Below are 26,641 nucleotides of genomic sequence, written 5' to 3'. Positions count from 1 at the left end.
TATTGAATCATAATATATGTGTCACACATGTATCTTATTGTGAAGAAATCGGCAATATGCAACTCTTTTAGGGTTACTATACGAACAGAGTTTGTTTATTGTGAGTTAAAGGTAGATCGAAAGTAAGTGAATAAAAGGTGAGAGAGGGTATCTTAGTCCATTATACACTGCAACGAAAGATTTTAGTTAATCTTTGTTGGCTTGTTTTCCAATATAAATATCTAAGACTCCTTCAAAACAAAGTACATTTACTTTAGGAGCTATACTGCAGATGATATTTAATCATCTTGAATAAATAAGTGTATTTTGTCTTTATTACACTGGCAGAAGTATAAACAAGTGAAATAAATGATATACAAAATACACTTACCAAATAAAATAAAAGACTAAATATCTTATATGTTGATTTTAGGTAAATGTATCTTGTTTTAAGGATTTATAGATATATTTAAATGGAAAAAAGAGAAGAGAAAATTGTCAGTTGAGAGCTAATGATTAATCGTTGCGATAATCGTCCAAATAGTCTAGTAATTGTTTTAATAATCATTAGATTAGTTGCAGCCCTATTCGCAAGTATGTTAAACGATTTTGGGCATCAACTAAATTGTCATTGTTTTTTAATTATTGACAAAGACAGTACGAAAAGTGCTGCATTACAAAAGTTTCAATTGCGTCATAAAAATACTATCCAAGACAGAGATTAGAGTACAACAAGAATAATATACTAGGTATATATATAGATATATATATATATATATATATATATATATATATATATATATATATATATATATATATATATATATATATACATATATATATACATATATATACATATATATATATATATATATATATATATATATATATATATATGTATATGTATATATATATATATATATATATATATATGTATATATGTGTGTGTGTGTGTTCATGAATGAATGGTCAAAGAAAAGATGTGTCTTTAGCTGTTTTTTTTAAGACAGAGAGGGAGTCTACTTCATGGATGGAGTTGGGAAGGTTATTCCACCATCATGGTACAGTGGAGCCGAAAGTCCGGGAAAGTATTTTGGACCTCTATGGATAATGTGACCTGGACATATTTTTGTGAGATTCTCTCAAATGTGTGTGTGTACTGTAACTCACCTATGGCCTGACCTTTAGCCTTCATGACTGCAGCATTGATTAAGGTGCCATCCTCTCCCGACTGAAAACTCTTTCCTGATAAATATCCTGGAAGACGAAGCTTGCTGCCCTGAATGGGGGTGCTCTGTAAAATGGAGTTATTAATGATTATTAGACCATTCAGAATACAACAATGAGATTAACTGTGAATATGACAGAAACAGCAATCCTTTAACGGCATCACGTGTTCATTTTTAAAGGTTTTCTTTGATGCAGATATAGCCTACATTCTGTAGGTTTCTACTCTAACATATTGCGAATAAAACTACTACAACAAACCAAATATGCACATTACACACATCATCATCAAAAGTTTGGACACATTTGAATTTGTTTCTCATGATCTTAAAAGCCTTTTGATCTAAAGGTTTATGCTTATATGCTTACATTTATTTTTGTAGACAAATATGAATTGTGCCAATGTATGAATTTCTTTACAAAAGACTATATAATTCCAATACTTCCATTTGTTTAATTATTTTACTATAAAATGTGAGTATAATAAATAATGAGAAAGTGTGTCTAAACTTCTGACTGGTAGTTTATGAAAACTGGTTATTATAAATTAGACATACACATCACAAGAAACAGAAAACAAATGGTTTAAGAGCATTTTTGGATGTCGAAAAGATCTCACAAAGCTGAAAGCCTCTAGTTTCGGGTGTAAGAGCAGGTATTTGGAGAGGATTGAAAAGTTGTCCAAGAAAACATCTAAAACACTGTTCATTTTGCAGGTAGTGTTTCAAGAATTAAGGCAGGAGGGTGATGATTAGAAACGGCCCAGTTTCCCTTTGTGATAGAAACATTTACAGGTTGAACAGCAAACACATCCGTCTTTGATAATGGAATGATAGAGCCACTTTCATGCATCATTACACAGCAAAAGATCTTCAATCCAAATCCACTCAGGAAGCAATTAGATCAGTGACACAGATTAGGAGCAGGAGGCAGAGGCGGAGATTAGATCGCTGTTTGCCACTCGTTTCTTAAGCACTATACCTCACTGGACGATTGGCTGTCAAAGGAGTCAGATGATTTAAGCGGAGTAGCTGATTTGCTGTTTGTCAGCCAGGGTTTATCATAATTTCGAGTTATTTGTTGGGGAGTCTGTGAGAAAAAAATGGCTGGATAAACCACATACAAAGTGTACCACTAGAAAAAATGACAGACAATACAGAAAACAATTATATATCAACAGATAATGATGGGATAATCAGTTTCTGTGTTCCTACACCTAGTTGAGCTGCCTACTAAGATAGCACTTTCAGCCTGACGGGTAAACAACAAAATATATATATATAAATAATAATATATATATTATATACTTCATTCAATACTGAAAAGTATTGTTATAGTTAAATAATTATATAATTTGTTTTTTTATTGCATTACATTAATATCATTATTCTATATAATAATACATTTGGGCTGTTGATTAAGTGTATTCATTTAGTGTGATTCATTGTATAAAAAATAACATGTTAAAAAGTAATGCAATTATTAATGCCCCCAAACCATACATAAATTCCCTAATAAGGAATGTTCCTACTATATATGCACTCTAGTACCACCTTGATGTTTTTTGATCTGTGGCAGTAGAGGGCAGTCAGTGCAACTCCAGCTACACAGACAATGCTCAGATGACATGCAAGCAATATTATGACTATTATATTTATAATTATTTAAATTATTATACACAAAATTATCTTTATTTTGGGGGCTTTCTCAGTAAAAACTGATAAATGTATTTAATTCAATAAATGAATCATCACATCATGTAAGCAATTTACTTGAAAATGTCAATTGATGGACAGCAGTAAATAATATATTATATTTTATCTTTATATGTTATAAGCTCACTAGGTTTTGAAATGGATGATTTGTAAAAAATAACAAAACACATGAATCATCTTAAAAAATGCACAATACCATCAGCAGTAACCAATACCTTGGGTGTGTTGGCTCCAGGTGGGTTGGGTTGCGCGGGGCAGCTGTGGCTGGAATTGGATCTGTTTGGGGAGGCGCCTCTTGAGGAAGGCCGTGACCTTCGACCTCTGTAGCGGAAGCTGGCCATCACCTGAGTGGTGCCTTCTGGGAGCATGAACTTCTCTCGCAGCTCCACGTTCGTTCTGCCTTTAGCTGGAAGAGGGACAAACTATGCAATGAGCCCAGAACCATGACCGACAGCAGAACATTTACAACAGGCTTGACAAATGATGGCTCTGAGTATTGGTACAAAGGAATGTTCTGGATTAAAACAATTGTAGCACTATGGAGAGCATCTGTGTCATGCTGTTGGTTCCCATAATAAATCATTTTGGCCCAACCCAAACAAAAACCATTTAAAGCAATGCACTGTGAGGAGGTCTAAATGCATAAACAAGACTACTAATTCAGTTAATTATTCAAATGTCTCTTTTTAATCACCATTCACACACAGCCCTGAGCTGTTCAAATGATAGTCATTTCATATTTTAACAGAACAGATTCTTGCAGGTGTATTCTCACAGACCTTTTAAATTACATTTCCTTCATGACTTTTTTTTGTTGAAAATATGTATAATTGCAACACAACTCAATATGTATATTTAACAACACATTGAGCATATTTACATACACGCCAATAAACTGATTACTACAATTACGCAAGAAATCTGTATTTACATGACATTCAAAATAATTGTGTTATTTTCAGATTTTGACATCAAACCGTGAAGAGGCATGCGCTCAACACGTGCGCACATTGGATGAGCCGGTAAGAATGCCGGTTATGGTGTTTACATGCCACTCGAAATCAGCTTAATGGGCAAAAATCTACCTGTGTTGACCTGTTTATTCTTATACTGTTTATGACCTTACACCGATAAAGGAAAACCATTTATTGCATTTACATGGCCACACATGTTGTCGGCATATTACATAGGCTACAATCATGCAAGAACTTGCATGTAAAAGTGCTCATTGTCATATGAACATCTAGGCTGTAATTACTCTGCTGCTTTCAAATGCTAGTGGAATTCTCGTAAATATGAGTTTCCTTTTAGGAAGTTGCACCTGAATGCCCACTCAAGACTGGGAGTTTCTGAGTTGGGGGGACATAAACTTCCAACAAAATTCTAGAGAAGTAGAGTATGGTTTTTGAAGTAAATGGAAGGTAAACATTTATGTATATCAATAACCATGATACAATTTGTACATAGAGAAAATAGCATTTATTTGTCCAAAATTCTATTATCATCAGTAAGCAGACTAACATGTATTACAGTGTCTAAATAAGAGTACCCCAAGAAATATGCAACAATGAACCTGTCTTCCTCCATGTTTTGGAAAACAAAGCACTTGAATGTGATGAACACATAATTATGACTTTAGAAGTGGAACATTTCAATAGCGAGCTGAACATGATGAATGGTTCGCTAAGTTTTTGATACACTAAAATGAACTGGCTGATAAGAGTCATTCATTTAGGAAGAAGCGTTGTATGGTTTCGCTCAGGAATCTGGCTACACTGGTCACGCTGTATGCTTTGCGACGTACATGACGTTGCGGCGCCTCTGAATAGCAATACAGGAAACACTGACAGAGTATTTTATCACAGTGTTCTGTCCGCATTGGCATAAGAGTGCTTGTTTGAGAATTGTTAACGGAACCAAAAGTCATGAAAATTATTAGGTTCTGATATTTCTGATATTCTCTGTTCCCTACCCTATTGTCAAGTCATTTCTATTTGCATAGCCTTTATTCACAATACATTTTGTTTGTTTTTTCAAATGAGCTTTACAGAAAATTACACATTTATGTAATGTCAATCAACTGTTTTAATTGTTATGGCTATAACTTCGAAAAAGTTTGATAGTTGCATATGTTATTTGCAGTGCAGTGCAATTAAGCCATAGAGATCAAGTGCATTACCGTACACACATGTTTGTTAAACTGACAGCATGCCACATATGCAGTCGATTGAGCTTAACTTGCATTTAACCAGTAATATTCCTTTAAGGGTTTAAGAATGATGTGCATCCACTAAAATAGACAAAAATAATGCAAATTCAGTGGTTTGATTTGATGAAGGGAGTAACATGCATTCTACATCACTTAAGCAAAGACAAAATAAACAATAAAAAAAGAAATAATGTAAAACTGATAATGCATATACAGTAAATAACACCAGGAAATGTTGAATATACTGCTTAAAAATAAAATGTATAGTCTTTTTATTGCTTATAGTTCCCCTCAACATGACATGAATGATTGTGTAGATGCACAGGTGAGATTGTCGAGCAGATTTCACTGCATTGCAACAGAGACACCGTAAACACATGCAGAGAATTCAAGACAAAACTGCATGTGAAACACTCCCAGACAGCATGGTGGAAAGCAAAGCATGAGATTCATGTTAATGAGAATACCATTGAAGGATCACTCCAACACATACGCACGCGCACACACAAAGGATGCACACATACCACTGGGATGAAGCAAGGAGAGAAAGTGTGAGAGTTGCCAACCTATAGGAGACTGAGTAATAGACGAGTTTGATTCAGAGCGCAACATTTTACTCCCGTGGTGATGAACTAGAAGAAAAAATAAGTGGGTTCACCAACAAAGAAGCAGAAAAAGGGATATTCAGAAAGAAAAGCTTCATGGGAAGACATTAGAAAGCTTTAAGAACATCATAAACAGCTAATCAGAGTGCAGGAATAAACGATTAAGCCGCAACAAATTATTACAGTCTACGTGAGAATACCCATCAGCATATTCTCTTAATAAACATCAAAATGTAATTATTGTTATCTAAACTTATAGGATTCACTGAACATAGGGTCTGTTCCAAAACCTAGTGAGCTAGCAAATTTGGCAGGGTGATCCGAAATGGGATGGTTCTTTTTCAAATTTGACAATTTTGGTAATTTTCTCCACTTTTCCAAACTGCTTGTTGTCCAAAATTTGCCACTTGAGGCTATCTTTGGTATTGAATTTACAGTGTATTTGAAATGAACATTTCTCTCACTTCGTCCACCTTGGATTAATTTTCCCACGAGGCATTATGGCATTGCCTTTTCGCAAGTTATATTTATTTATTTATTTTATTTTTTTTTGCTCCATGGTAAAACACAAAACATTTCATTTTCTTCTTTACATAATTTAAATTCCCATGTGCAAAAGGGAGCAGAAAGAAGATACAATCTTATAATATCTGTCCCCTATTCCAAAATAGGGGACCAAAATATTGGAAGGTACTGCATGTTTCTTGGAACAACTTTGTGTCGGGAGCATGAATACAGTATGATGCTGTCATATTGCCTATGTAGGGAGCTCACTAGATTGTGGAACAGAGTCAGAGTGTCTGCAAAAAGGTTTTAAAAGGGCTCAAAGAGAGAGAGAGAGAAAAAAACACCCAGAACTTAACAATTTTAAATTTACAAATGCATTGAACATGTTCAGTATCCACGATATCAATTCAATTAAAAATATAGTCATGCAACACTATGCTATAACATACATGTAAAAGTCAAGTAAATCAGGAAGAGTAGTAGAACTGGGTGAATGTTACCTCTGCATGGGTCATTCTTCACCAGGAACTCATCGAGGGCCATCCAGCCACCCCCAACCCTCACCATCACCGTACTGCGCAGGATCCGCACCAGACGCAGCTGCTGAGAATCTCCAAACTGAACATGAACAGAAAACTGTCACTCCTCTGCACTGAGATACAATCATGATTATCACTGATAGGCACAGCAGAGCAACAGCAGAAACCACATTGATTTCTATAGTAAATGTTAGCCGTCGAACATGTGGAAGCTAGACCAAAGAAGTTGTGTTTTGTTTACCATCTGGTTTCCTCTTGTTGCCCTGCTGAGCCATTTGATCCAGACAAAACAAGTCTAGATTCAGACATAACAATGATTTAATTCCAGCAGACACAAATGAATGGTCAATCCAACTGGTTTCATTTGTAGCTTTGTGCTGATTGAAGATTAATTATGAAAAGATTCTGGGATGCAATGGGCTGCTTCACTGTATTTTTATTAAAGGTGCACTAAACAATTTTTGGTTTGCCTGGCCGATACGACATTAGATGTAGCATCACGCAAAAGATTCTGATTACTAGAAATACACTTTTCACAGATGTGTGTCTCCCATTATTCATACATTCTGCAAACAAATGTGTCATATAATAGGGTAAATCTCACGGAAATATGTCCAGATCCAATTTTACCCCAAAATAAGTTTTTATTAAAATTATAATAGGTATAAAGAAAATGAAGCCTATTTTTTTGACTATTAAAATGTTTGATCATTACCATAATGCTTGACTTTTTACTTTTGAGTTTAGTAATTCTCGATACCATCACAGTAGGCAAATTATGATTATATATATATATATATATATATATATATATATATATATATATATATATATATACTGTATTATTTGTATTAAAAATATTACAACATATATTGTAATTAATATTCATTACAGATAAATAAAATAAGGTAATAATAAAGTGAATAAAACTTGGAAAATAAATTAAAGGAGCCGTTTACTTCAAACAAGTATTTGTGCTAGAAAGCACCACAAATAGAGCAGAACACATGAGTCTGCAAATAAGTACTTAATAACTTGTTACAGCATCTATAAAACAGGGCACTCTTGTGCAAGATGCTGCAAAAAACAACTATACAGAGCGCAACAGTCAAAGATGATCCTGAAAGGTCAAATTTGTCCAGCGCATGTTTAAACTGAAAAAATTGTGTTCTGTGCAAACAGCCCTAAATGGGTGATTTAGAGAAAAACCTAGGCATCAAATGAAATAAAAGTGTTAACTAAAAATCTATTTAAATGATTTGTCAATTACATCAATTAGTGTTTAATGATGACACAATGATAATAGATAAGATCTATTTATGAGCAATGTAGACTATGAAGTTCATATAGTATAAATCAATAATAATAATCATAAGAATATAGATAATAATATCTATGAAGAAACCAATTTAGTGGGCTAGAAAGAATATCCTGAAATTTCCTGATACATTTTAGTCTCCCCAGCCGACCCTGTTCTCCTTGGACACGTAAGAGTGACCCAGACATTCTAGGCAGATTTTCACGAGATTCACTCCATAGGGGGTTAACAAAATATATATTGAGCATTATTTAGCTTTTCGTGTGAGGACAAATGAGTGTGGGACCAAATGAGTGGGGGACCACCCTTTTGTAGAATAAAACTCCATTGACAGGAGTACACATCATCTAAGTGCAGTGCTGGTCCTACACCATTTGGCACCCTAGGCAAGTCCCTCCAGTCAACCCCACCTGATAAAAATTATTAGAGAGTTATGTATTTAATTTTACTTAAAAAAGGACAGATTAAAACATAATTAAATACATCACTAATGGCTATAAACTCAATCTAGCAAAACATTAATAAAAACAATTATGTAAATTGCACGTAAACAAAACCGAGTGGTCTAAGATGTTAGAAGAAAAAAAAAGCAAATGCGCACTGATCTAAAGATCACATTGTGCAGTATGTTTCACAGCAGGGACATTTAAAGGCTTTCATCATTACTGGGTAGTCTGGGGCCCATCAAGAACACAATCTTTTGTATTTTCAATCTGTTTGTATTTTGATACACTTTTATTTAGAAAATGTCGTTATCTGCATTAGAATATCATTCACAGGCTGCACTCGCACATGACGACTGAATGCACCTGCAGGTTTTGTTTAATTTAATTCAAAGTAAATATCCACTTCTTTCATCATTGTCTTCCGTCTCTAAAGCATCCCGTTACTGTGTGACAAAATGCTTCAAACTATTCAGCCCTCATGTTAGACAAATTCATTGAAAAGAACTGACACAAAGAATGATTATTTTACGCATTGTCCATCACTCCCATGTTTGCTCCCAAGAGCCCCATGTTTGTGAGTCTATGGCTGTGTTCACAATGGCATACTACCTGTACTTCTCTCAATTTTTTGCCATACACAGATATAACAGAAACAGTAAAAGTAGTATGGTAGCAAGGCATTTAGTACACAGTCTATAGATTCTGTGGGGGGCACCACAAAATGTTATTGGAACGCACAGGGCACATTTTGTTCAACACAGAATGGACACAATAAATTGGCTCTGTAGATCGGCGCCCCAAAGCGATACCACCCAAGGTGGTCGCCTATGTCGCTTAATTAAGACCGGCCCTGTGTGACTGTACATCATTTTAAACATATTTGAAAAGTTACAAGATACAGTAGAGAAAAGGCCTACTTAGTGCACCTTTACAGAAGGAGGACAGTATTGTGTTCAGTGCGGACACAAGGGTGTGCTACATATGTATTCTCTTGCTGTGTATCTAGCCATGCCAGAACACTGTTTTCATACAAATATGGGCACTAGCATCGAAATGTCGGGGATACTGTGCATAACTCTACAGCATTCCCCAGCATCCTACATGCCAAAGATAGGAGCCAAATAAAACAGAAACTAAATCATTTGTGTCCAAATTATTTTTGCCAGTTGGATTTGGCCAAGGTAAACTGATTTCACAGCACAAAAAATTATGGCCTCATGCTTTCTGTTGAATAAGAACAAACCATACCATACAATAACTCACATACCAACAATACATACAAAAGTTGCACCGTCAAGTACTACAAACTACCATTCTCAGAGGATGCGTGTATTGACACTGATGCAGAACCAATGCTAGACTCCAACAACACACAATAGGAACAGTATGGAAGAATGGCTGAAATCGACTCTCTGAAATTGAACATGACCAACACACTGATGACCGCCCCGCTGAGAGAGAATTTTGAAACATGATCAAACAACAAACAGCTTTAAAAATGACCATTTACCAGGATACAGCTTTCCAAAACAGCAACGTGTAGATGGGGGGTTTGATTTTGATTGTCCCTGTTTGTTAAAGTCTCATCGGCGATTAAGGGGTCATGTAAGCAGTGAACGAGACCAAACTGTCAAAAGAATTGTTTTTTTTTTTAAGTTGATTTGAAAGAGAAAACTGATTTATGTGATCAAATATTTTCTATACAAAGAAAGACAAATATTGCTACCCAGAAAAAAGCCCTTCACCGGCTAAGAGTTATCATGTACCTTCCCAAAACATGACTCGGAGAAAGCATGTAGCTCATGATTTTATGTGATTTATGAAGAGAGAAACATGCATTGTTGAGTTTAAAGTTTATCTGAAGCTTTGGCTTGTTTGGACATCAGCCACAAAACATGGGTACAAAAAAAGAATAGCTTAAGCACGTAGAACGTTCATTCACATTAGCTGAGAGTCCTGTAAAGCAGAATTAAAACAAGTCAAAGGAAATTAGGGAGGTAGCAGAAAGCAAGCGCACTCTTTGTGCTATATTGCAGCAGATTGCAGCAATGCGTGGGGAAATGCATATAAACTCAAAAGCAGATATGAGACTTTTCTAAAAACATCCTAAAATGGCTTAACACTGTTGGGTCAACATGCAATATCTTAGTCAACATGAAATCATGTTAATACAGCAATTATATTATTGTGTTAATGACTGGCAAGTTTGTAGTAAGGCTCCATTACTACAGCAGCCTAAATAACAATCTTATTTAAGATTACGCAATCTTAACCAATAAGAAAGTTGTGACAGCAAGTTATGTTTTAATGAAAGATTACGAAGGCAAGATTTCTTTTTATTTTTTCGGAATAACATTTACTGATGAATCACTCAAAATAAAAATAAAAAGTGAATTGAGAAAGTAAAAAGTGTCCAAATTTATTTCATGTTGACTTGGAACTATTCCAAAACATGTTTGCATGCTTAAAACTTTAATGAGTTTTTATTTAATCTTAATGAGTTTTGAACAGAACTACAACATTTACCATGGTTTTATTATAGTTACCACATTTTAACCATAACACTTTTGGTAAAAGAGGGACTAAATATGATTTCCATATTTTATCTGCTTCTGAGTTTAAGACTGACTGAATATTAAGGATTCAAAAGCACACTGACAGAAAATCTAAACCAAAAGAGCAGCACAGCAGAACTTTAAAAGCACTATACATGTGTACCTGGTTTCCAAGGTAGAACTGATGCAGGAAGGAACAGGGAAAAAACAAACATTAGTAAATATCACTTCCATCTCTCTGATATATATATATCATTTAAATGTTCCCCTATGGACAGTAATAGAAATGGCAGTGAACAGTTAATTACATAAAATGTATAGGATGTTTTGATTCAGTGTGTTTGGTGAGAAGTGGACAGGGAAATCATTGAGAAATCAGACATAAGTGTCTGGTAGTTGCTTAAAAAAAACGAATGCCATGTAAAAATATTTTTTTATTTTTAAGTAATTGTCTATGGCAACAGCAGTGTTGTGTCAAAGATATCTAGGGGAGAAGTTAAACAGTGTCCTGTGGATCAGAGCCAATTTTCCACACTTTACCATCACATCCTTAAAACAATAAAGTACTTTGACATCTGAAACAAGGAATAAGTATTTGAGTTAGCCTGATGTTCCCACATTAAATCAAGTTTTATGCGTATGAACTTTTTCTTGACCCATCCAGAAAGCGTGATGTGATGTGCAGTCACTTACCCGATATTTGTTGGCGCCAATTTGCTCTACTTGGAACCGTTTAGGACACTTGCACTTTGCAACTTGTCGAGTCACCTACACACATGAAGTTATACATCAGATTGGAAGCAGACAATCAGTAACACTCAGGTAAATTGCCAAAGTTTACCTCATCTTCAATTTTGTCATCATCGGTTAATGGTTTGTAGGCTTCTTTGTTGGGATGCAGAGCAGCCACAAACTCATAGTAGTCGATATAACCGTCACCATCCCGATCGAAGATGTCTGCCACAGCGCTCATCTCCAAACGACTGGTGGGGAACTCTACAGGAACAGAGAGAAGACATAACTATAGTATTATAGAAAGAATTACCATATTTACTTTCTTAATAGATGTTCTTGGTCATGTTGTGCATGTCCAATCAAAATCCAATCAAATCACAATAGATAAATCAAGCTCTACATTATTTCCTTTTGAATATTTAATTTTGACCAGATAAAACATCCCATTACGGATGTAAATTGAGTAAATAAATGCTTTCAGATTGCCATTTTACTTTGTCTTCACAGTTTGAAACCTTTCCTTACTTGAGGACAGGATGCCATCGATGAACTCCTGCCTTGTGACTTTGCCATCCTGGTCTTTATCAATGCGGCGAAAGAAATCCATGACACGGGACTTCTTGTGGTTCATCCAGCGCATGTAGCGTTTCCTCCACACGTCAAAGTCAAAGTTGGCGAACTCTTTGAGCTAATGGGCAGAGAATGGGTTTTTAATGCTCCAGTCAATATTACACTGATATGAAGTCAGGTGTGGATGTATGACTAACCTCCTCTAGTCTGTCCAGAGCATCGTTGAGTTTCCTCCGCCTGTCCAGGGCCAGCAGCCACACCTGCTGCCACTTACTAACCAACAGGTTCACTCTGGGGTTCTTAGTCTCGATTGGTGCTTGAGACGCCGCTGTGTACATGGATTGTGTTGGGGATCTCTTTCCTGTTGACCAACAACAATTGGCATGATCATATATTCATAAACAACTGGTGATGACAACATTGCACTTACATTTGGTGGACTATACTACAAAAGCTGATAACATTTTTGTCAAAGACTTGGCATATTTAGTCATAGAGTTGACACAAATATACAGTGCATCCAGAAAGTATTCACAGAGCTTCACATTTTCTACATTTTATGTTACAGCCTTATTCCAAAATTGATTAAATTCATTATTTTCCTCAAAATTCTACAAACAATACCCCATAATGACAACATGAAAGCAGTTTGTTTGAAATCTGTTTGAAAATAAATAAAATGTAACAACATAAGTATTCACAGCCTTTGCTCAATACTTTGTTGAAGCACCTTTGGCATCAATTACAGCCTCAAGTCTTTTTGTGTATGATGCTACAAGCTTGGCACACCTATTATAATGCAGTGTCTCCCATTCTTCTTTGCAGGACCTCTCAAGTTCCATCAGGTTGGATGGGGAGCGTCGGTACACAGCCATTTTCAGATCTCTCCAGAGATGTTCAATAGGGTTCAATAGGTATATAAAAAAAATATATATATTTACATTTCTTGTTGCACTTAAATCTGTTTTGTATACTATTATGATGATAGTGAAACTTTGTAATATGGCACTTTTTGTACCACTGTCTCCCTAAGATGATTCGCTGATGTTCTTCCTCTTTTGTAAGTCGCTTTGGATAAAAGCGTCTGCCAAATGAATAAATGTAAATGTTCAAGTCTGGGCTCTGGCTGGACCAGTCAATGACATTCACAGAGTTGTCCCGTAGCCACTCCTTTGTTATCTTGGCTGTGTTCTTATGGTCGTTGTCCTGTTGGAAGATGAACCTTCGCCCCAGTCTGTGGTCCAGAGCGCTCTGGAGCAGGTTTTCATCAAGGATGTCTCTGTACATTGCTGCATTCATCTTTCCCTCGATCCTGACTAGTCTGCCAGTTCCTGCCGCTGAAAAACATCCCCACAGCATGATGCTGCCACCACCATGCTTCACTGTAGGGATGGTATTGGCCAGGTGATGAGCGGTGCCTGGTTTCCTCCATAAATGTCGCTTGCCATTCAGGCCAAAGAGTTCCATTTTTGTTTCATCAGACCAGAGAATTTTGTTTCTCATGGTTTGAGAGTCCTTCCGGTGCCTTTTGGCAAGCTACAGGCAAGCTGTCATGTGCCTTTTACTGAGGAGTGGCTTCCGTCTGGCCACTCTACCATACAGGGCTGATTGGTGGAGTGCTGCAGAGATGGTTGTTTTTCTGGAAGTTTCTCCTCTCTCCACAGAGAAATGCTGGGGCTCTGTCAGAGTGACCATCAGGTTCTTGGTCACCTCCCTGACTAAGGCCCTTCTCCCCCGATCTGGCCAAACTGAGCGATTCCTGGTGGTTCCAAACTTCTTCCATTTATGGATGATGGAGGCCACTGTGCTCATTGGGACCTTCAATGCTGCAGAAATGTTCTGTACCCTTCCCCAGATCTGTGCCTCGATACAATTCTGTCTCGGAGGTCTACAGACAACAGACTACAGACTACAGACTACAGACTACAGACTACAGACTACAGACTACAGACTACAGACTACTTCCTTGGACTTCATGGCTCGGTTTGTGCTCTGACATGCACTGTTAACTATAGGACCTTATATAGACAGGTGTGTTCCTTTCCAAATCATGTCCAATCAACTGAATTTACCACAGGTGGTCTCGAATCAAGTTGTAGATACATCTCAAGGATGATCAGTGGAAACAGGATGAACCTGGGCTCAATTATGAATGTCATGGCAAAGGTTGTGAATACTTACATACTCGTTTTTTTATTTTTAATAAATTTGCAAAGATTTCAAACAAACTTCTTTCACATTGTCATTATGCGGTATTGTTTGTAGAATTTTGAGGAAAATAATGAATTTAATTAATTTTGGACTAAATTTTGGAATAAGGCTGTAACATAACAAAATGTGGAATAAGTGAAGCACTGTGAATACTTTCAGTATGCACTGTACACAAATGAGTAATACTATAACAAAATGTATTCATCCTAAGAAGACAGTAACACAAGATGTGCCACAATACAATGTTCTATCATTGTTATGAAAAGGACAAGCTAATACAAAGATGTAGGTAAACATGATCACACAGTAACTTGACATGTGTTCACCTTTACAGTACATGTGGCATAACTCACAGGTTCCAGTCCCACGGAAACAAGGATGAAATCACATCAATATAACCAATGATAAGTGTGATTCAGAGGTTGCATTTTCCTTCTAAGATTACATTTTTACTCCACTTATGGTGAAGTTTAGGATTGGGGTTTTGGGGTAGAGTTAATAAAATATGCATTTCTGTTGACTGTATTACATAATTTACAATAAAAACAACTTATTTTGGCACAACTTGGTGGACATTTCACCCGGAAACTGGAAACTGTCAAACAAATGTTTAACTACTATGTTTTACCTTTTGCCACAGGGGCAGAAGTTCAAAATTCAGTTCCGAACTTCTGATGAAGAAATTTCAACCTACTATTGTCAAATTTACAGTGAGATCAGTTTGTGTTGGCTAGGTGCGACAAACAGGAACACTTTCTAGGGCCCTCTAACAAGGGGTGCCCTCTAAAGTCATCAATTAACCAATAGGCTACAGTAGGTCTTTGCATTAAACATTACTGTATGATGTGTTCCTGAATCAACATCTTTTCTTGGTCTTGGAACACTTTTTACAGCCCAAACCCTAACCCCAAGATGGTCCCAATTCCCTTTTCTAACCCTAACCCTCAATTGTACCCCAAGTGTACCTTTTTTCTAACCCTAACCCCCAATTGTACCCTAGGTTAATTTTTCGAACCCTAACTTCCAAATCCGAACCCCCAATTGAACCACAATTTCAACCAAATTTGGCCTATCTCCTGCTTAACCTTGCTGGAAACAATATTTTAAGGAGAAATTTCAGCTCAGTGGTACTCACTGTCAGTTCGTCCTTTGTCCAGAACAGGGATTTGAGATTGGACCGGGGTATCCACAGTAGCTTTCCGCTTATGAGTTTTGGTGATTTTGTCCACATCTGGCTGTTTTCTGGTCATCTCTTCCATGAAAGTCTGGTACACAACAAACACATACACAGCTTGTCCCTACAATGCATACACCGAAACCTGAGTCTACTTAATGTAATGGCATTAGAGTGAGCTCTTTATATAACTGTTGATGGTACCTGATGCTCAGCGATGAGCGCTTTGACCTCTTCTAACTCTTGAGGGAGAGGCTCCTTGTCTTTTTCGCCAAGGGTGGTCTCAGCCCACTGAAGCCACTTCAGTAAGTTCTCCAAAAGTTCCTGATTGGCCAGAAGATCAGCCAGAGCACTGGATAGTCTCTGCTGGTGCTGATGAGCCCAGGCAGTTACCTGACATGGACACACAACATCTGTTAAGCATACTCATAGATGGTAATAGCCTCAGGCATGCCCTACTCCGTCACTGCATTATGTATATAGCTTGCAAAATTGGAAAGCACGTTCTTCATCTGACTAGCTCTCATATTATTGGCTGACTTCACACAACTTCTGAGAGTAAGGGAACATTAAAAATGTTGGCCAGAATATGCTGCAATGTGGACCGCACATTAGGTTAGACAAAATCTGATATTAACTCCAAAGACAAAGCTGACTTCAAACTCATCTTCTTTAATTCAAATGTATGATGTCTTAATATTATGCTGTGCTTCTGTTTTAGTCAGAGGGTGTCTGTTGGACATGGACTGACCTCTTCAAAGCGTGCTTTAATGATGGTGTTCCAGTGTTTGATGGTGGTGATGGAGTCCGGGTGGCAGATGGACAGGATGGCTTCTCCCATACTCGTAGCTTTGTTCAGGGCTAGCCTCTTCTCCTCCAGATTCTTCATAAACTCCTGTATAGATCAAAGTAGATAGCTCTTCAATTAGTAATTGGAAGAATTTACATAATTACCCAAAGCAACGCCCCTCCACATTTTTAATTCACTTCTAAAAAAAGTAATTAATTACATTAAATTGTTGCTTTTTATGGAAAGCAACATCTGCATTATTTTTTCTCACCATCAGTCTTCCAGAATGGCTGCAGCATACTTGGCTTGTAGCTTTTTATTTAGTTTTTACATTTTAAATGCCAGTCAATAAAAAAAAAATACACAAAATCCTGAAACAAATGAAAAAATTAACTAGATATAACAGTGCAATTGTAAAATGTGTTACTTTCATGTTACGTCATTTAATGTGTGTTTTAATTGTAACTAGTTCATGGCTGATATATTAGTCTATCACTACTTGTAACATATTACATTACCCTCAACGCTGTTCAATGTTAACTGGAAGTTTTTATGTAAAGGGAAGCCAAAATATCACCTTTCGCAAACCTTTGATCTGTGGACATGAATAATGTCTCTGAAAATGTATGCAGATTATGAGCTAACTATTTTTTTTACTTTGAATATGAGATCACAGTGCAGGGAAATGGGGTTCTAGGTTAAACTCTTTCCTGGCAGACAGCAGCTAATAAAGATTTGAGAGCCATGTATGGCTTTTGTTACTTAGTTGGACACAGAGAAAGACAGTCAGAATAAATCATGCTGCGGATCACCACTTCACATCTTAAGAGGAGCTAATAAAAGAACAGACACACGTTCTGTCTTGGAAAGAGAGGTATGTGCTTGCTTTTAAATCTAAAGGCCATGCTACAATGTTCAGCAGTTCACCAGCATTTAGATTTAAAGGCATTTTTGTATGTGTTCATCTGTCAACTCTTTGAAAATAAATGTTCCCATCATTTTTGTTGGTTAATACTGGTATACTGTTATCTGTGAGAGGTTTTTCCAAGGTAAACATCAGACTGATTCATTTGTCTCTTTGTCCTCGGTGTGGGAAACTTGCCTTGTGATGTTCAAAGAGAAAGCGGAGGGCTTCTTCATCATCAGGCAGAGTGCCGTGAAACCGAAGACTCTGTTCTGCCTCAGCGAGCCACTCCAGTAAAATATGAACAGTGGAGTGGAACTCCTCAGCCTGAGAAATGGTGTAGAAATGTGTTACAGAAAAATATAATGCTGTACTAAAGCCATTCTCATCCGTTTAAAGAAAATTCCAGGTTCAATATAAGTTAAGCATTTGTGGCATAATATTGATTCCCACAAATATTTCTTAAAAAAAAAAAAATAATAATTATCTGGGTTCCAGGGAGGCACTTACAATGGAAGATAATTGTGCCAATACATAAATATTAAAATACTCACTGTTTTAAAAGTATGCACAAGACATAAATAATATGCATTTACATGATATTAGGGTGATAAAATCACTTTCTAACCTTTTCTGTGTAAAATATTTAGGCTTTTACTCATTTATTGCCATGACAATATATTGTCGACAAACCTTAAAAGCCTAAAATGACTGTAAAAATTATGATTTAAACAACTTTATAGCTCATAAAATACACCAGTTTTCATAGAAGAATTAACGTTAATGTTTTTATAAAATTATAAGCTTTAAATTTTGCCTCTAAATCCTCCAAAACTTGGTCCCATTCACTTCCATTGCAAGTGTCTCACTGTAACCTCGATTTTTGCTTTGTTTTAAGAAAAGGAGGGACAAGTCGAAATATATTTTTGTGGTAATCAATATCATCCCACAGATGCTGTCGATTGAGCTCAATTTGTATTGAACCCAGAATATTCCTTTAAGATAAAATACACATAAATATAAAATGTCATTAATATCAGCAACTGAGGAAAAGAAAATAGAGTTGTTGTTGTTTTTTTTTCTTCTTGTTTTGAGCATAAATACAGCAAAATGTAGTTAGATTTATGCTTTATGGGCTTAGAAAAAAAACTTTCTCTGAAAAGTCGTCGTTTGTTTCTCAAGTGAATTTAGCTTATTTATGTTATCTTATTCATTTCTATATCTGTGACAGGGTAGAGGGCGGGGCCGGGTGGTGATTCTACACACCCGGTCCCTTATCAGGCTAATCAAGCCTCCGAGAGGGATAAAGGCCGACTGAGGAAGGTGGTGCAGGAGAGAGAGAGATTGTTTACGGCAGCTGTCCGTCATGTGTGTTTGTGTCATTTGTTTACGTTTTTCATTAAACTATTAGTTATATTGTCAAGCCGGTTCTCGCCTCCTCCTTTCCATTAATCCCTTTACAGTATCTTAATTATTAGGGCAGTAACTTGATTATGTTTTTTAATTAAATTAATGACATGATATGCTAATTAATCAAAATAATCTGATATATTCATGTATTTGCAAAACAAATCCACAAATAAAGATAATATCAAGTATAATAAAAAATTATAAAACAATATATTATATAATAAATATAATACATAAAAGGCAATGCATTATTGTGGGAGATGAGTAAAGCATCAATTAGACAATACAGAAAAGTTTTTTAGAAGTCAATCTATTGTTTGGTTTGTATAAATTGTGTTACATTTTTATATTTATATAATCAGTTGCACTTAATGAACATTGACAGCCTTAATATTTACATTATGCTTTTCTAATGTTTAGATAGGTTTACTGAGACAACAAATATAAATAAATCTTGATGTAAAAAATAATTGTAAAAAAAAAAAAAAAAAAAGGGAGGGTATAATGCTTTTTTGTTTTTGTAGTGTTTGCCATTATGACTGACAGTTTTACCTGACACAGTGCCTGCTCTAGTCGTGTCTGTTTGGACACAGAGAGGCTGCACATCGTCTCCCAGCGTGTGCTCAGCTCTTGCATCTGAACTTTCACCCAGGACGAGTCATCATTACTGTTCTCAATCAGCTCCAGGGACGAGCGCTTCAGAGCCTGCACGCTGCCCGTCCTCTTGCCCAACTCTTTCTGGAACACCTGCAATGCACATGCAAAAGCACACTCAACAAATCCATTTATAACTGTCCAAGTCTCTGTTCCTCTCGTCCATTTGTAAATAATTTGTTTTGGATTTGTCTTCTCCACGAAGGATATGTGCAATGATGTATGCGAATTTGGCTGAAATTACATCTTAGAAACTTAAATATTGCAATATATATATTTTATTTTATTAATTTTTTTAGTTTTCATCAAACTAATTTGAATTAAAGATAAGGTTTGGATTAAAAAATGTACAGAGTAGGTAAGTTTGAGTAGATTCAAAACTGATAAAAAAATTTTTTGCCCATAAATCAATGTTGTTGTTGTTGTTGTATTCTTTTCTTGTTTTTTTTTTCAGAAGTCTCTGTGTGGCATTTAGCATGTATTAAAATACAAATTTAGTGAAAATATATGCAGATAAATAATGCGGGTTATTACTTGAGTTTTACAGTATTTTTTACAATATTTTATTCTTGCATTCATCAACTTGGCTACAATGTTGGTTACTCTTGACAACTTAAATCACCATTTTAGGGTATTTCAGGGCCAATACATAAGTATCGAGATATAGCCTATAGTGAATATTGTCAACAGTGACCATGTTGTCTGGCTAAAGTGTTGATTCTGAACAACATTGAGGACATCATCAGTGACCTCATCAGCTCAAATGTTCTGTGATGTGACTCAAGTCTTGCCAGCACTCCTGTCACCTCAAATAGTCATGTTACACTCCCTCTGACAATTCTACAGTAGAATTATGCCATTATTTCCATAAACACAACCATGAAACCCAAAACACTGGCAAAAGGATATTTTAAGAAAACTTCTCAATGCTTAAAAACTTCCATAAAGTTTTTTGTCACGAACCCCGCTCCTCTGCTTCTCCCCGCATCGTCTAGCACACACACGCACACTCCCTCGCTCCACCCCTCGAGCTTTTCACGCTCTTTTTGCTCGCTCGAGCCCTCACGCCCACTCGCTCACATGCTCGTAGGCAATCTCCCTTCCTCGAGTTTCTCATGCGCTTCCAATCCCCCAGAACATTATGACCACCTGCACTCGCGTCATCTGCACTCCTGCACATTAGTTTCACCTGCACTCGTCTCATCACCTGTTCATTGTTTACACCTGCACTAGTCACTATAAATACCACAGCACTTCCGTTTCACGGGTGTTGGTTATTGTATTTAGATTCCCGTGTCTTTGCCCCCCGCTAGTCTCGTCTAGTTTTGACCCCCCTGTGATTCGTTACCCCCTTAGCTTGCCAGCTCTCTTGTTCCCCTAGCTCCCCTGTTTAGTCCTTCCCGCTACTCTATTCTGATTACCCCGGCTTTGACCCTCGCTTCCCTCGACCATTCTCATTGGATTTGCCCCTTGTTTATACTTTGATTCCCCGGCTTTTGACCCTACGCTTCCCTCGACGATTCTCCCTCTGGATTTACCCTGTTATGTACTTTTGCCTGCTTTATTTTTATTAAAGCAGTTTTTCCTCCGACATTGTGACTGTCTTGTGTGTGTGTGTGCGGGTTACATAAAGAGACACTATTAAAACATCTTTCTATATTCTATCTTATACATGGCCAAATAAAAAAACACTTACAGCTATATTCACAATGTTACATAATTTCACCATCAATATTATAGTGAATATATTGAGAACACTTGATCTATTGAGCAGTACTACCCACTGTGCCACAGCTTAGACATATTATTTTTTGTTTATTTATTTTTATTTTGTATTATTTTTCTAAGTAAGCAAATATGAGGATGCCGGAGCAGTGGCTTAGCAATGCTCATGTGGGATTTGTGAGTTTGAGTACAGCTCACATAATGTCCTTTAGTTTCCGGCATTGTTGTAGAGCTCGAGTCCAGGACTCGGACTCGAGTCTGACTTAAGTCACGATATTGATGACTCGTGCCCCATCTCGGACTTAAACACTAATGACTCGGACTCGAGCATTGGGTACATTCTGACTTGGAGGATAGGACTTGTAACAACCGTTAACTTTTGCGTTCTCTCTTTTATGGCATGAGATCACATGCATGTAATGTCGTGTGCTTTTTGTGCGAGCGCGAATCTCTGCGTCCGCTTTCACTCAAAACTGTACACGCACTCTCAAATATCCCTGCTCTTGTTCAGAGAGTGCGTGTGCCACTCAAAACATGCAATGTGTACTCGCAAATCTATTATAATGCAAAATAACTCTGCCTCTGTTTATTCATACAAATAATCTGCCTCTGCAGACGTTGTATAGCGAGGGAGAATAACAGAGTTTGAGGACTCAACTTGCCATTTGGTAGGTGGTGCATAATAGATGGTTAAAGTCATACCGCAAGAATGATATTCTGATACTCACTGACAATGTAAGAGGCATGAGCAAATGACAGAAGCAAAGAACCCGTTGGGAATCAAGTCCTCTCAATACTCAAAACCTTAGTAAAAAACTTACCAGCGCAAGTTTGTCTAAAATGCAGAAAAGAGTTTTTGAGAATATATGTGGTGGCACATATGTAGAAAATTAGAAAATATGTGGATAAAATCTTAAATCATTATTATGAGTTATAATTATAAAGGGAATATAAGATCATGTTGACATGTGTTCATGCATTTATGACAGGTGCAGTTTTACATAGAGATGGAGATCGGCTTGTGTGATGCCAGTTTATCACAAACGTAGGCTAAAACAGTTCAGTAATCCAATTATTAAAAGGACAAACATCCATCCATGAAAAATCATGTGAATTGCTCCTATGCCTGAATTACAATTAATTTTGATAATATAACACTAGAGGATAATACCTGAGAATAAATAAATAATCTTCAAATAAATGGCAAGAAAGTACTGTTGTTTACAGTGGAGAGTTATTTTTCTCACATCTCATTTTTTATGTCCTTGATTATTGAATACAACATTGTGATAGATAGATAGATAGATAGATAGACAGATAGACAGACAGACAGACAGACAGACAGACAGACAGATAGATAGATAGATAGACAGACAGACAGCTTAAAGTTTCAAAAAGCAATAATCAAACATTCAAGTAACATTAAGAAATAAAAACCCTACAGAGATGGTATTGTAATTGTGTGTATAGTTTCTTGTACAATACACTTTGAAAGGCTGAATGTGTGTGCCAATAAACTTAAAATGGCAACAGAATTGTGATATTTTTTTTTTGCTTATTATATGACATAGACAAGGACTTGTATCTCAGACTTGTATGCAGTTACTGGCAACTCAATTTGGACTCAACTCGGACACAATATTGGTGACTTGGATTTGACTCGGACTGAGATCTAGTGACTTGACTAAAACACTGGTTTCCGGTCTCCTCTGTACCTGTTTCAATTAATAGAGTGATAAAACAATAAATACAAATAATATTGGTATGAGGATAGATGGTACCTTATGGCTGTCGATGAGGTTGAGGACAAGGTCTATGTCTCCATGGACCGGCTGATCTTCAGCTAACTGTGGCTCCACTTTATACAGCCAGTCAATGAGAGCCTGCAAAGCATCTGTGAACTGACCTGAGAACAGCAGGGCCTCCTCCAACTTATTCTGCCTGTAGAGTAAAAAACACATATGATGTCAAACTTGAGGTATTATTACACACTTGTGACCATAAATCCCTATTTATGACCATGAATCATATATTTCTCCATTACATGTGGAAAAAAAGGCTTTCAGATCATAAAATGCACTTTATGTCCTGAAAACAACTTCAGATTCCATTTAAAATCTGAGGGATACATGTAAAATCTGCCATGGTGCTGTTGATTTAATTTGTGTTTTATTCCACTTGACTGAGATAAACAATACAACAGTGAGTGAAATGCCTGGGTCACGTTCACAAAAATCAAAAGACAGAAATAAGGAATTATATTTTTTATATTTAAATGAATTTGTCTTACAGCATTTTTTTATTGTAATACATAATAAAATTGTACTGCAGTAATGAGAATCTTTTGAGAATTACCAATTAGGAATAATAATAATAAAATGTCTGGACATTTTAAAGTAATAAGAATGTGACAGAATGTGCTTATTTGTAAAAAAAAAAAAAAACTAAAAGCATACTTTTTTGTATTAAAATAATCTAAAAGACTTTAGATTATTTAAACAAATATAAATTCATTTTTATTTCTTTTGATTTTTGGGGTAAAATATGACCTGGAAATGTTTTTATGAGATTCATCCGGTAAACTCACCTCTCCACAGATTTTCCACAGACTGTGTCCCATTTGTCCCTAAGCTCACTGAGCATGCCATCCAGTTTTTGGTCGTCATCTTGCAAAGAGCTCTTGTCCTTCAAAGCTCGGCCCGTGCGACTAGTGGTGTCATACACTGAATGCTTGCAGCCCAGAGCTTTCTGGAACTCCTGTAAGCCGCCAAACACAAGAAAACAGGGGTCTAGGTCACTCAGGGACATTTAAATGTAGCTTAAGGTCATATGTCCTGCAAGGCCTTACGAGAAGCCTGATGTCATCAAATCCTGCCATTTGTGTTTCTGTCTGACTCATCAGAACATCAGAAGCACTGCTGAGCTGCTAATTACATACCAATGTACAGCACTGCACTCACACAACACTGCGCCCACTCATATCCTGCTTTCAAACCCCTGCTGATGCAGGTCAAGTACACGGTGACAGATAAGTCTGACTTCACTATTGAAGTATTACACTGAGAATATTCTACAAAGGATAACAAGACTTTTAAAGTAACAACAAAAATGGAATGGTGAAGGGAATTTAACAAATTTCTCATCAAAGATATATATATTATTTTATATATATTTATATATATATATATATTTATTATACATATTTTGGCTGCCGTCTGCACACATACAGCGGACTAATTGCAAAACATCTGTCATTTTACAGAAAATCCCCTAGATTAAAAAAAGAAAATATTCCATGAATTCCTAAATAATATTGTACATCTTTACACTCATGATGAATATTCATTTTATTTATGAATTTATTAATTTGAATCCTGTCTTTGAAAGCCTGTGAATCAGGCTCTGTTTGCTGTATGTCCCTGATAAATGTGGTAATTTGATTTAGTAAATGAAAGCAAGTACTACAAATAAGAAATTTTCCTCATTCTATCACAATATAAAAATCAGATATGTAGCTGGCGCTCTAACGCAGCTGAGCACTCGCCATGTCTTCGTCCTTAGGCGCGCAAGTCTATTTTGATGAATATATCGGCCTCTGAATGGACTAGAAACTTCCCCTAGGTGTGGTTGGATTGTGGTACACGATTATGTGTAATAATTGATCATTGATCATGGAGAACATATTTGCAGATTTTTTGTTATGAATGCTTTTTCAGCTAGACTGCACATTTTGTTCTAGTCATCTGAGCCATAACATCGGATTATTTACCCAAACAAGCTCATAGACAAGTAAAAAAACATCTCATTTTAAAGAAATAGGTAAGAGCTAATATAGAGTTTGTGGCTACTTTAGACTCAGAGAAGCAACAGTCAGAGCAGACATGAGACATTTGTCTTTGTTGTCTAATAAAGATCATATTTTACTTCTTAGAATTCTTTTTATCATATGTGCTGTAATGACAAAAAAAAAAAAAAACATGAAAAAAAACTTTTTCACCATATAATAAAAAAAGGAAACAGTGATTTTGGGCTCCACTTGTCACATCGTTCTTTTCCCTTCATTTTCACCAAGGACTCTTATTTTGAAAGTTATAAGAGACTCGTAGTATGAAGTTTTGTATCTTCCTTTGTTATGTCTGTCTTCCTGTCCTTTGCCCAAATTGTATCCCAGGTGTTCCTTGTCTCCTTGTTAGCCCAAGTTTATATATATATATCTTCTTCTTCTTCTTCTTCATTGTAGTAGTAGTAGTAGTAGTAGTAGTAATAATAGTAGTAATAATAGTAGTAGTAATAGTAATAGTAATAGTAGTAGTAGTAGTAGTAATAATAGTAGTAATAATAGTAGTAGTAATAGTAATAGTAGTAGTAGTAGTAGTAATAGTAGTAGTAATAGTAATAGTAATAGTAGTAGTAGTAGTAGTAATAATAGTAGTAATAATAGTAGTAGTAATAGTAATAGTAATAGTAGTAGTAGTAGTAGTAGTAATAATAGTAGTAGTAATAGTAGTAGTAATAGTAGTAGTAGTAGTAGTAGTAATAATAGTAGTAGTAATAGTAGTAGTAATAGTAATAGTAATAGTAGTAGTAGTAGTAGTAGCAATAATAGTAACAGTAATAATAGTAGTAGTAATAGTAGTAGTAATAGTAATAGTAATAGTAGTAGCAGTAGTAGTAATAATAGTAGTAGTAATAGTAGTAGTAATAGTAGCATAGTAGTAGTAGTAGCAGTAGTAATAGTAGTAGCAGTAGTAGCAGTAATAGTAATAGTAGTAGTAGTAGTAGTAGTAGTAGTAGTAGTAGTAGTAATAATAGTAGTAGTAATAGTAGTAGTAATAGTAATAGTAATAGTAGTAGTAGTAGTAGTAGTAATAATAGTAGTAGTAATAGTAGTAGTAGTAATAATAGTAGTAGTAATAGTAATAGTAATAGTAGTAGTAGTAGTAGTAGTAATAATAGTAGTAGTAATAGTAGTAGTAATAGTAGTAGTAGTAGTAGTAATAATAGTAGTAGTAATAGTAGTAGTAATAGTAATAGTAATAGTAGTAGTAGTAGTAGTAATAATAGTAGTAATAATAGTAGTAGTAATAGTAGTAGTAATAGTAATAGTAATAGTAGTAGTAGTAGTAATAGTAGTAGTAGTAGTAATAGTAGTAGTAATAGTAATAGTAGTAGTAGTAGTAGTAATAATAGTAGTAGTAATAGTAATAGTAGTAGTAGTAGTAGTAGTAGTAGTAATAGTAGTAGTAATAATAGTAGTAATAGTAATAGTAATAGTAGTAGTAGTAGTAGTAGTAGTAATAATAGTAGTAGTAATAGTAGTAGTAATAGTAATAGTAGTAGTAGTAGTAGTCGTCATCGTCCTTCATCT

General features: G+C 35.8%; 1 protein-coding gene across 1 annotated transcript in view; it reads right to left on the bottom strand.

Moving 5' to 3' along the window:
• Positions 1-26,641, bottom strand: part of LOC127617767 (dystonin-like) — a 45,027-nt gene that overhangs the window by 5,520 nt on the left and 12,866 nt on the right. Inside the window, exons 7-23 of the mRNA XM_052089845.1 lie at positions 23,861-24,030; positions 23,055-23,214; positions 19,447-19,641; positions 17,683-17,811; positions 16,542-16,685; positions 15,995-16,183; positions 15,752-15,881; positions 12,603-12,766; positions 12,361-12,523; positions 11,942-12,096; positions 11,794-11,868; positions 11,264-11,281; positions 6,743-6,860; positions 5,655-5,762; positions 3,137-3,327; positions 2,188-2,295; positions 1,150-1,273 (exon numbers count right to left, since the gene is read on the bottom strand). Of these exons, the coding sequence (XP_051945805.1) occupies positions 1,150-1,273; positions 2,188-2,295; positions 3,137-3,327; positions 5,655-5,762; positions 6,743-6,860; positions 11,264-11,281; positions 11,794-11,868; positions 11,942-12,096; positions 12,361-12,523; positions 12,603-12,766; positions 15,752-15,881; positions 15,995-16,183; positions 16,542-16,685; positions 17,683-17,811; positions 19,447-19,641; positions 23,055-23,214; positions 23,861-24,030 (2,341 nt within the window). The remainder of the gene's footprint in view (positions 1-1,149; positions 1,274-2,187; positions 2,296-3,136; positions 3,328-5,654; positions 5,763-6,742; positions 6,861-11,263; positions 11,282-11,793; positions 11,869-11,941; positions 12,097-12,360; positions 12,524-12,602; positions 12,767-15,751; positions 15,882-15,994; positions 16,184-16,541; positions 16,686-17,682; positions 17,812-19,446; positions 19,642-23,054; positions 23,215-23,860; positions 24,031-26,641) is intronic.

The sequence above is a fragment of the Xyrauchen texanus genome, chromosome 24 (assembly GCF_025860055.1).
Source record: "Xyrauchen texanus isolate HMW12.3.18 chromosome 24, RBS_HiC_50CHRs, whole genome shotgun sequence".
Taxonomy (NCBI): Eukaryota; Metazoa; Chordata; class Actinopteri; order Cypriniformes; family Catostomidae; genus Xyrauchen; species Xyrauchen texanus.
This window is presented reverse-complemented; position numbering and strand designations above follow the sequence as displayed.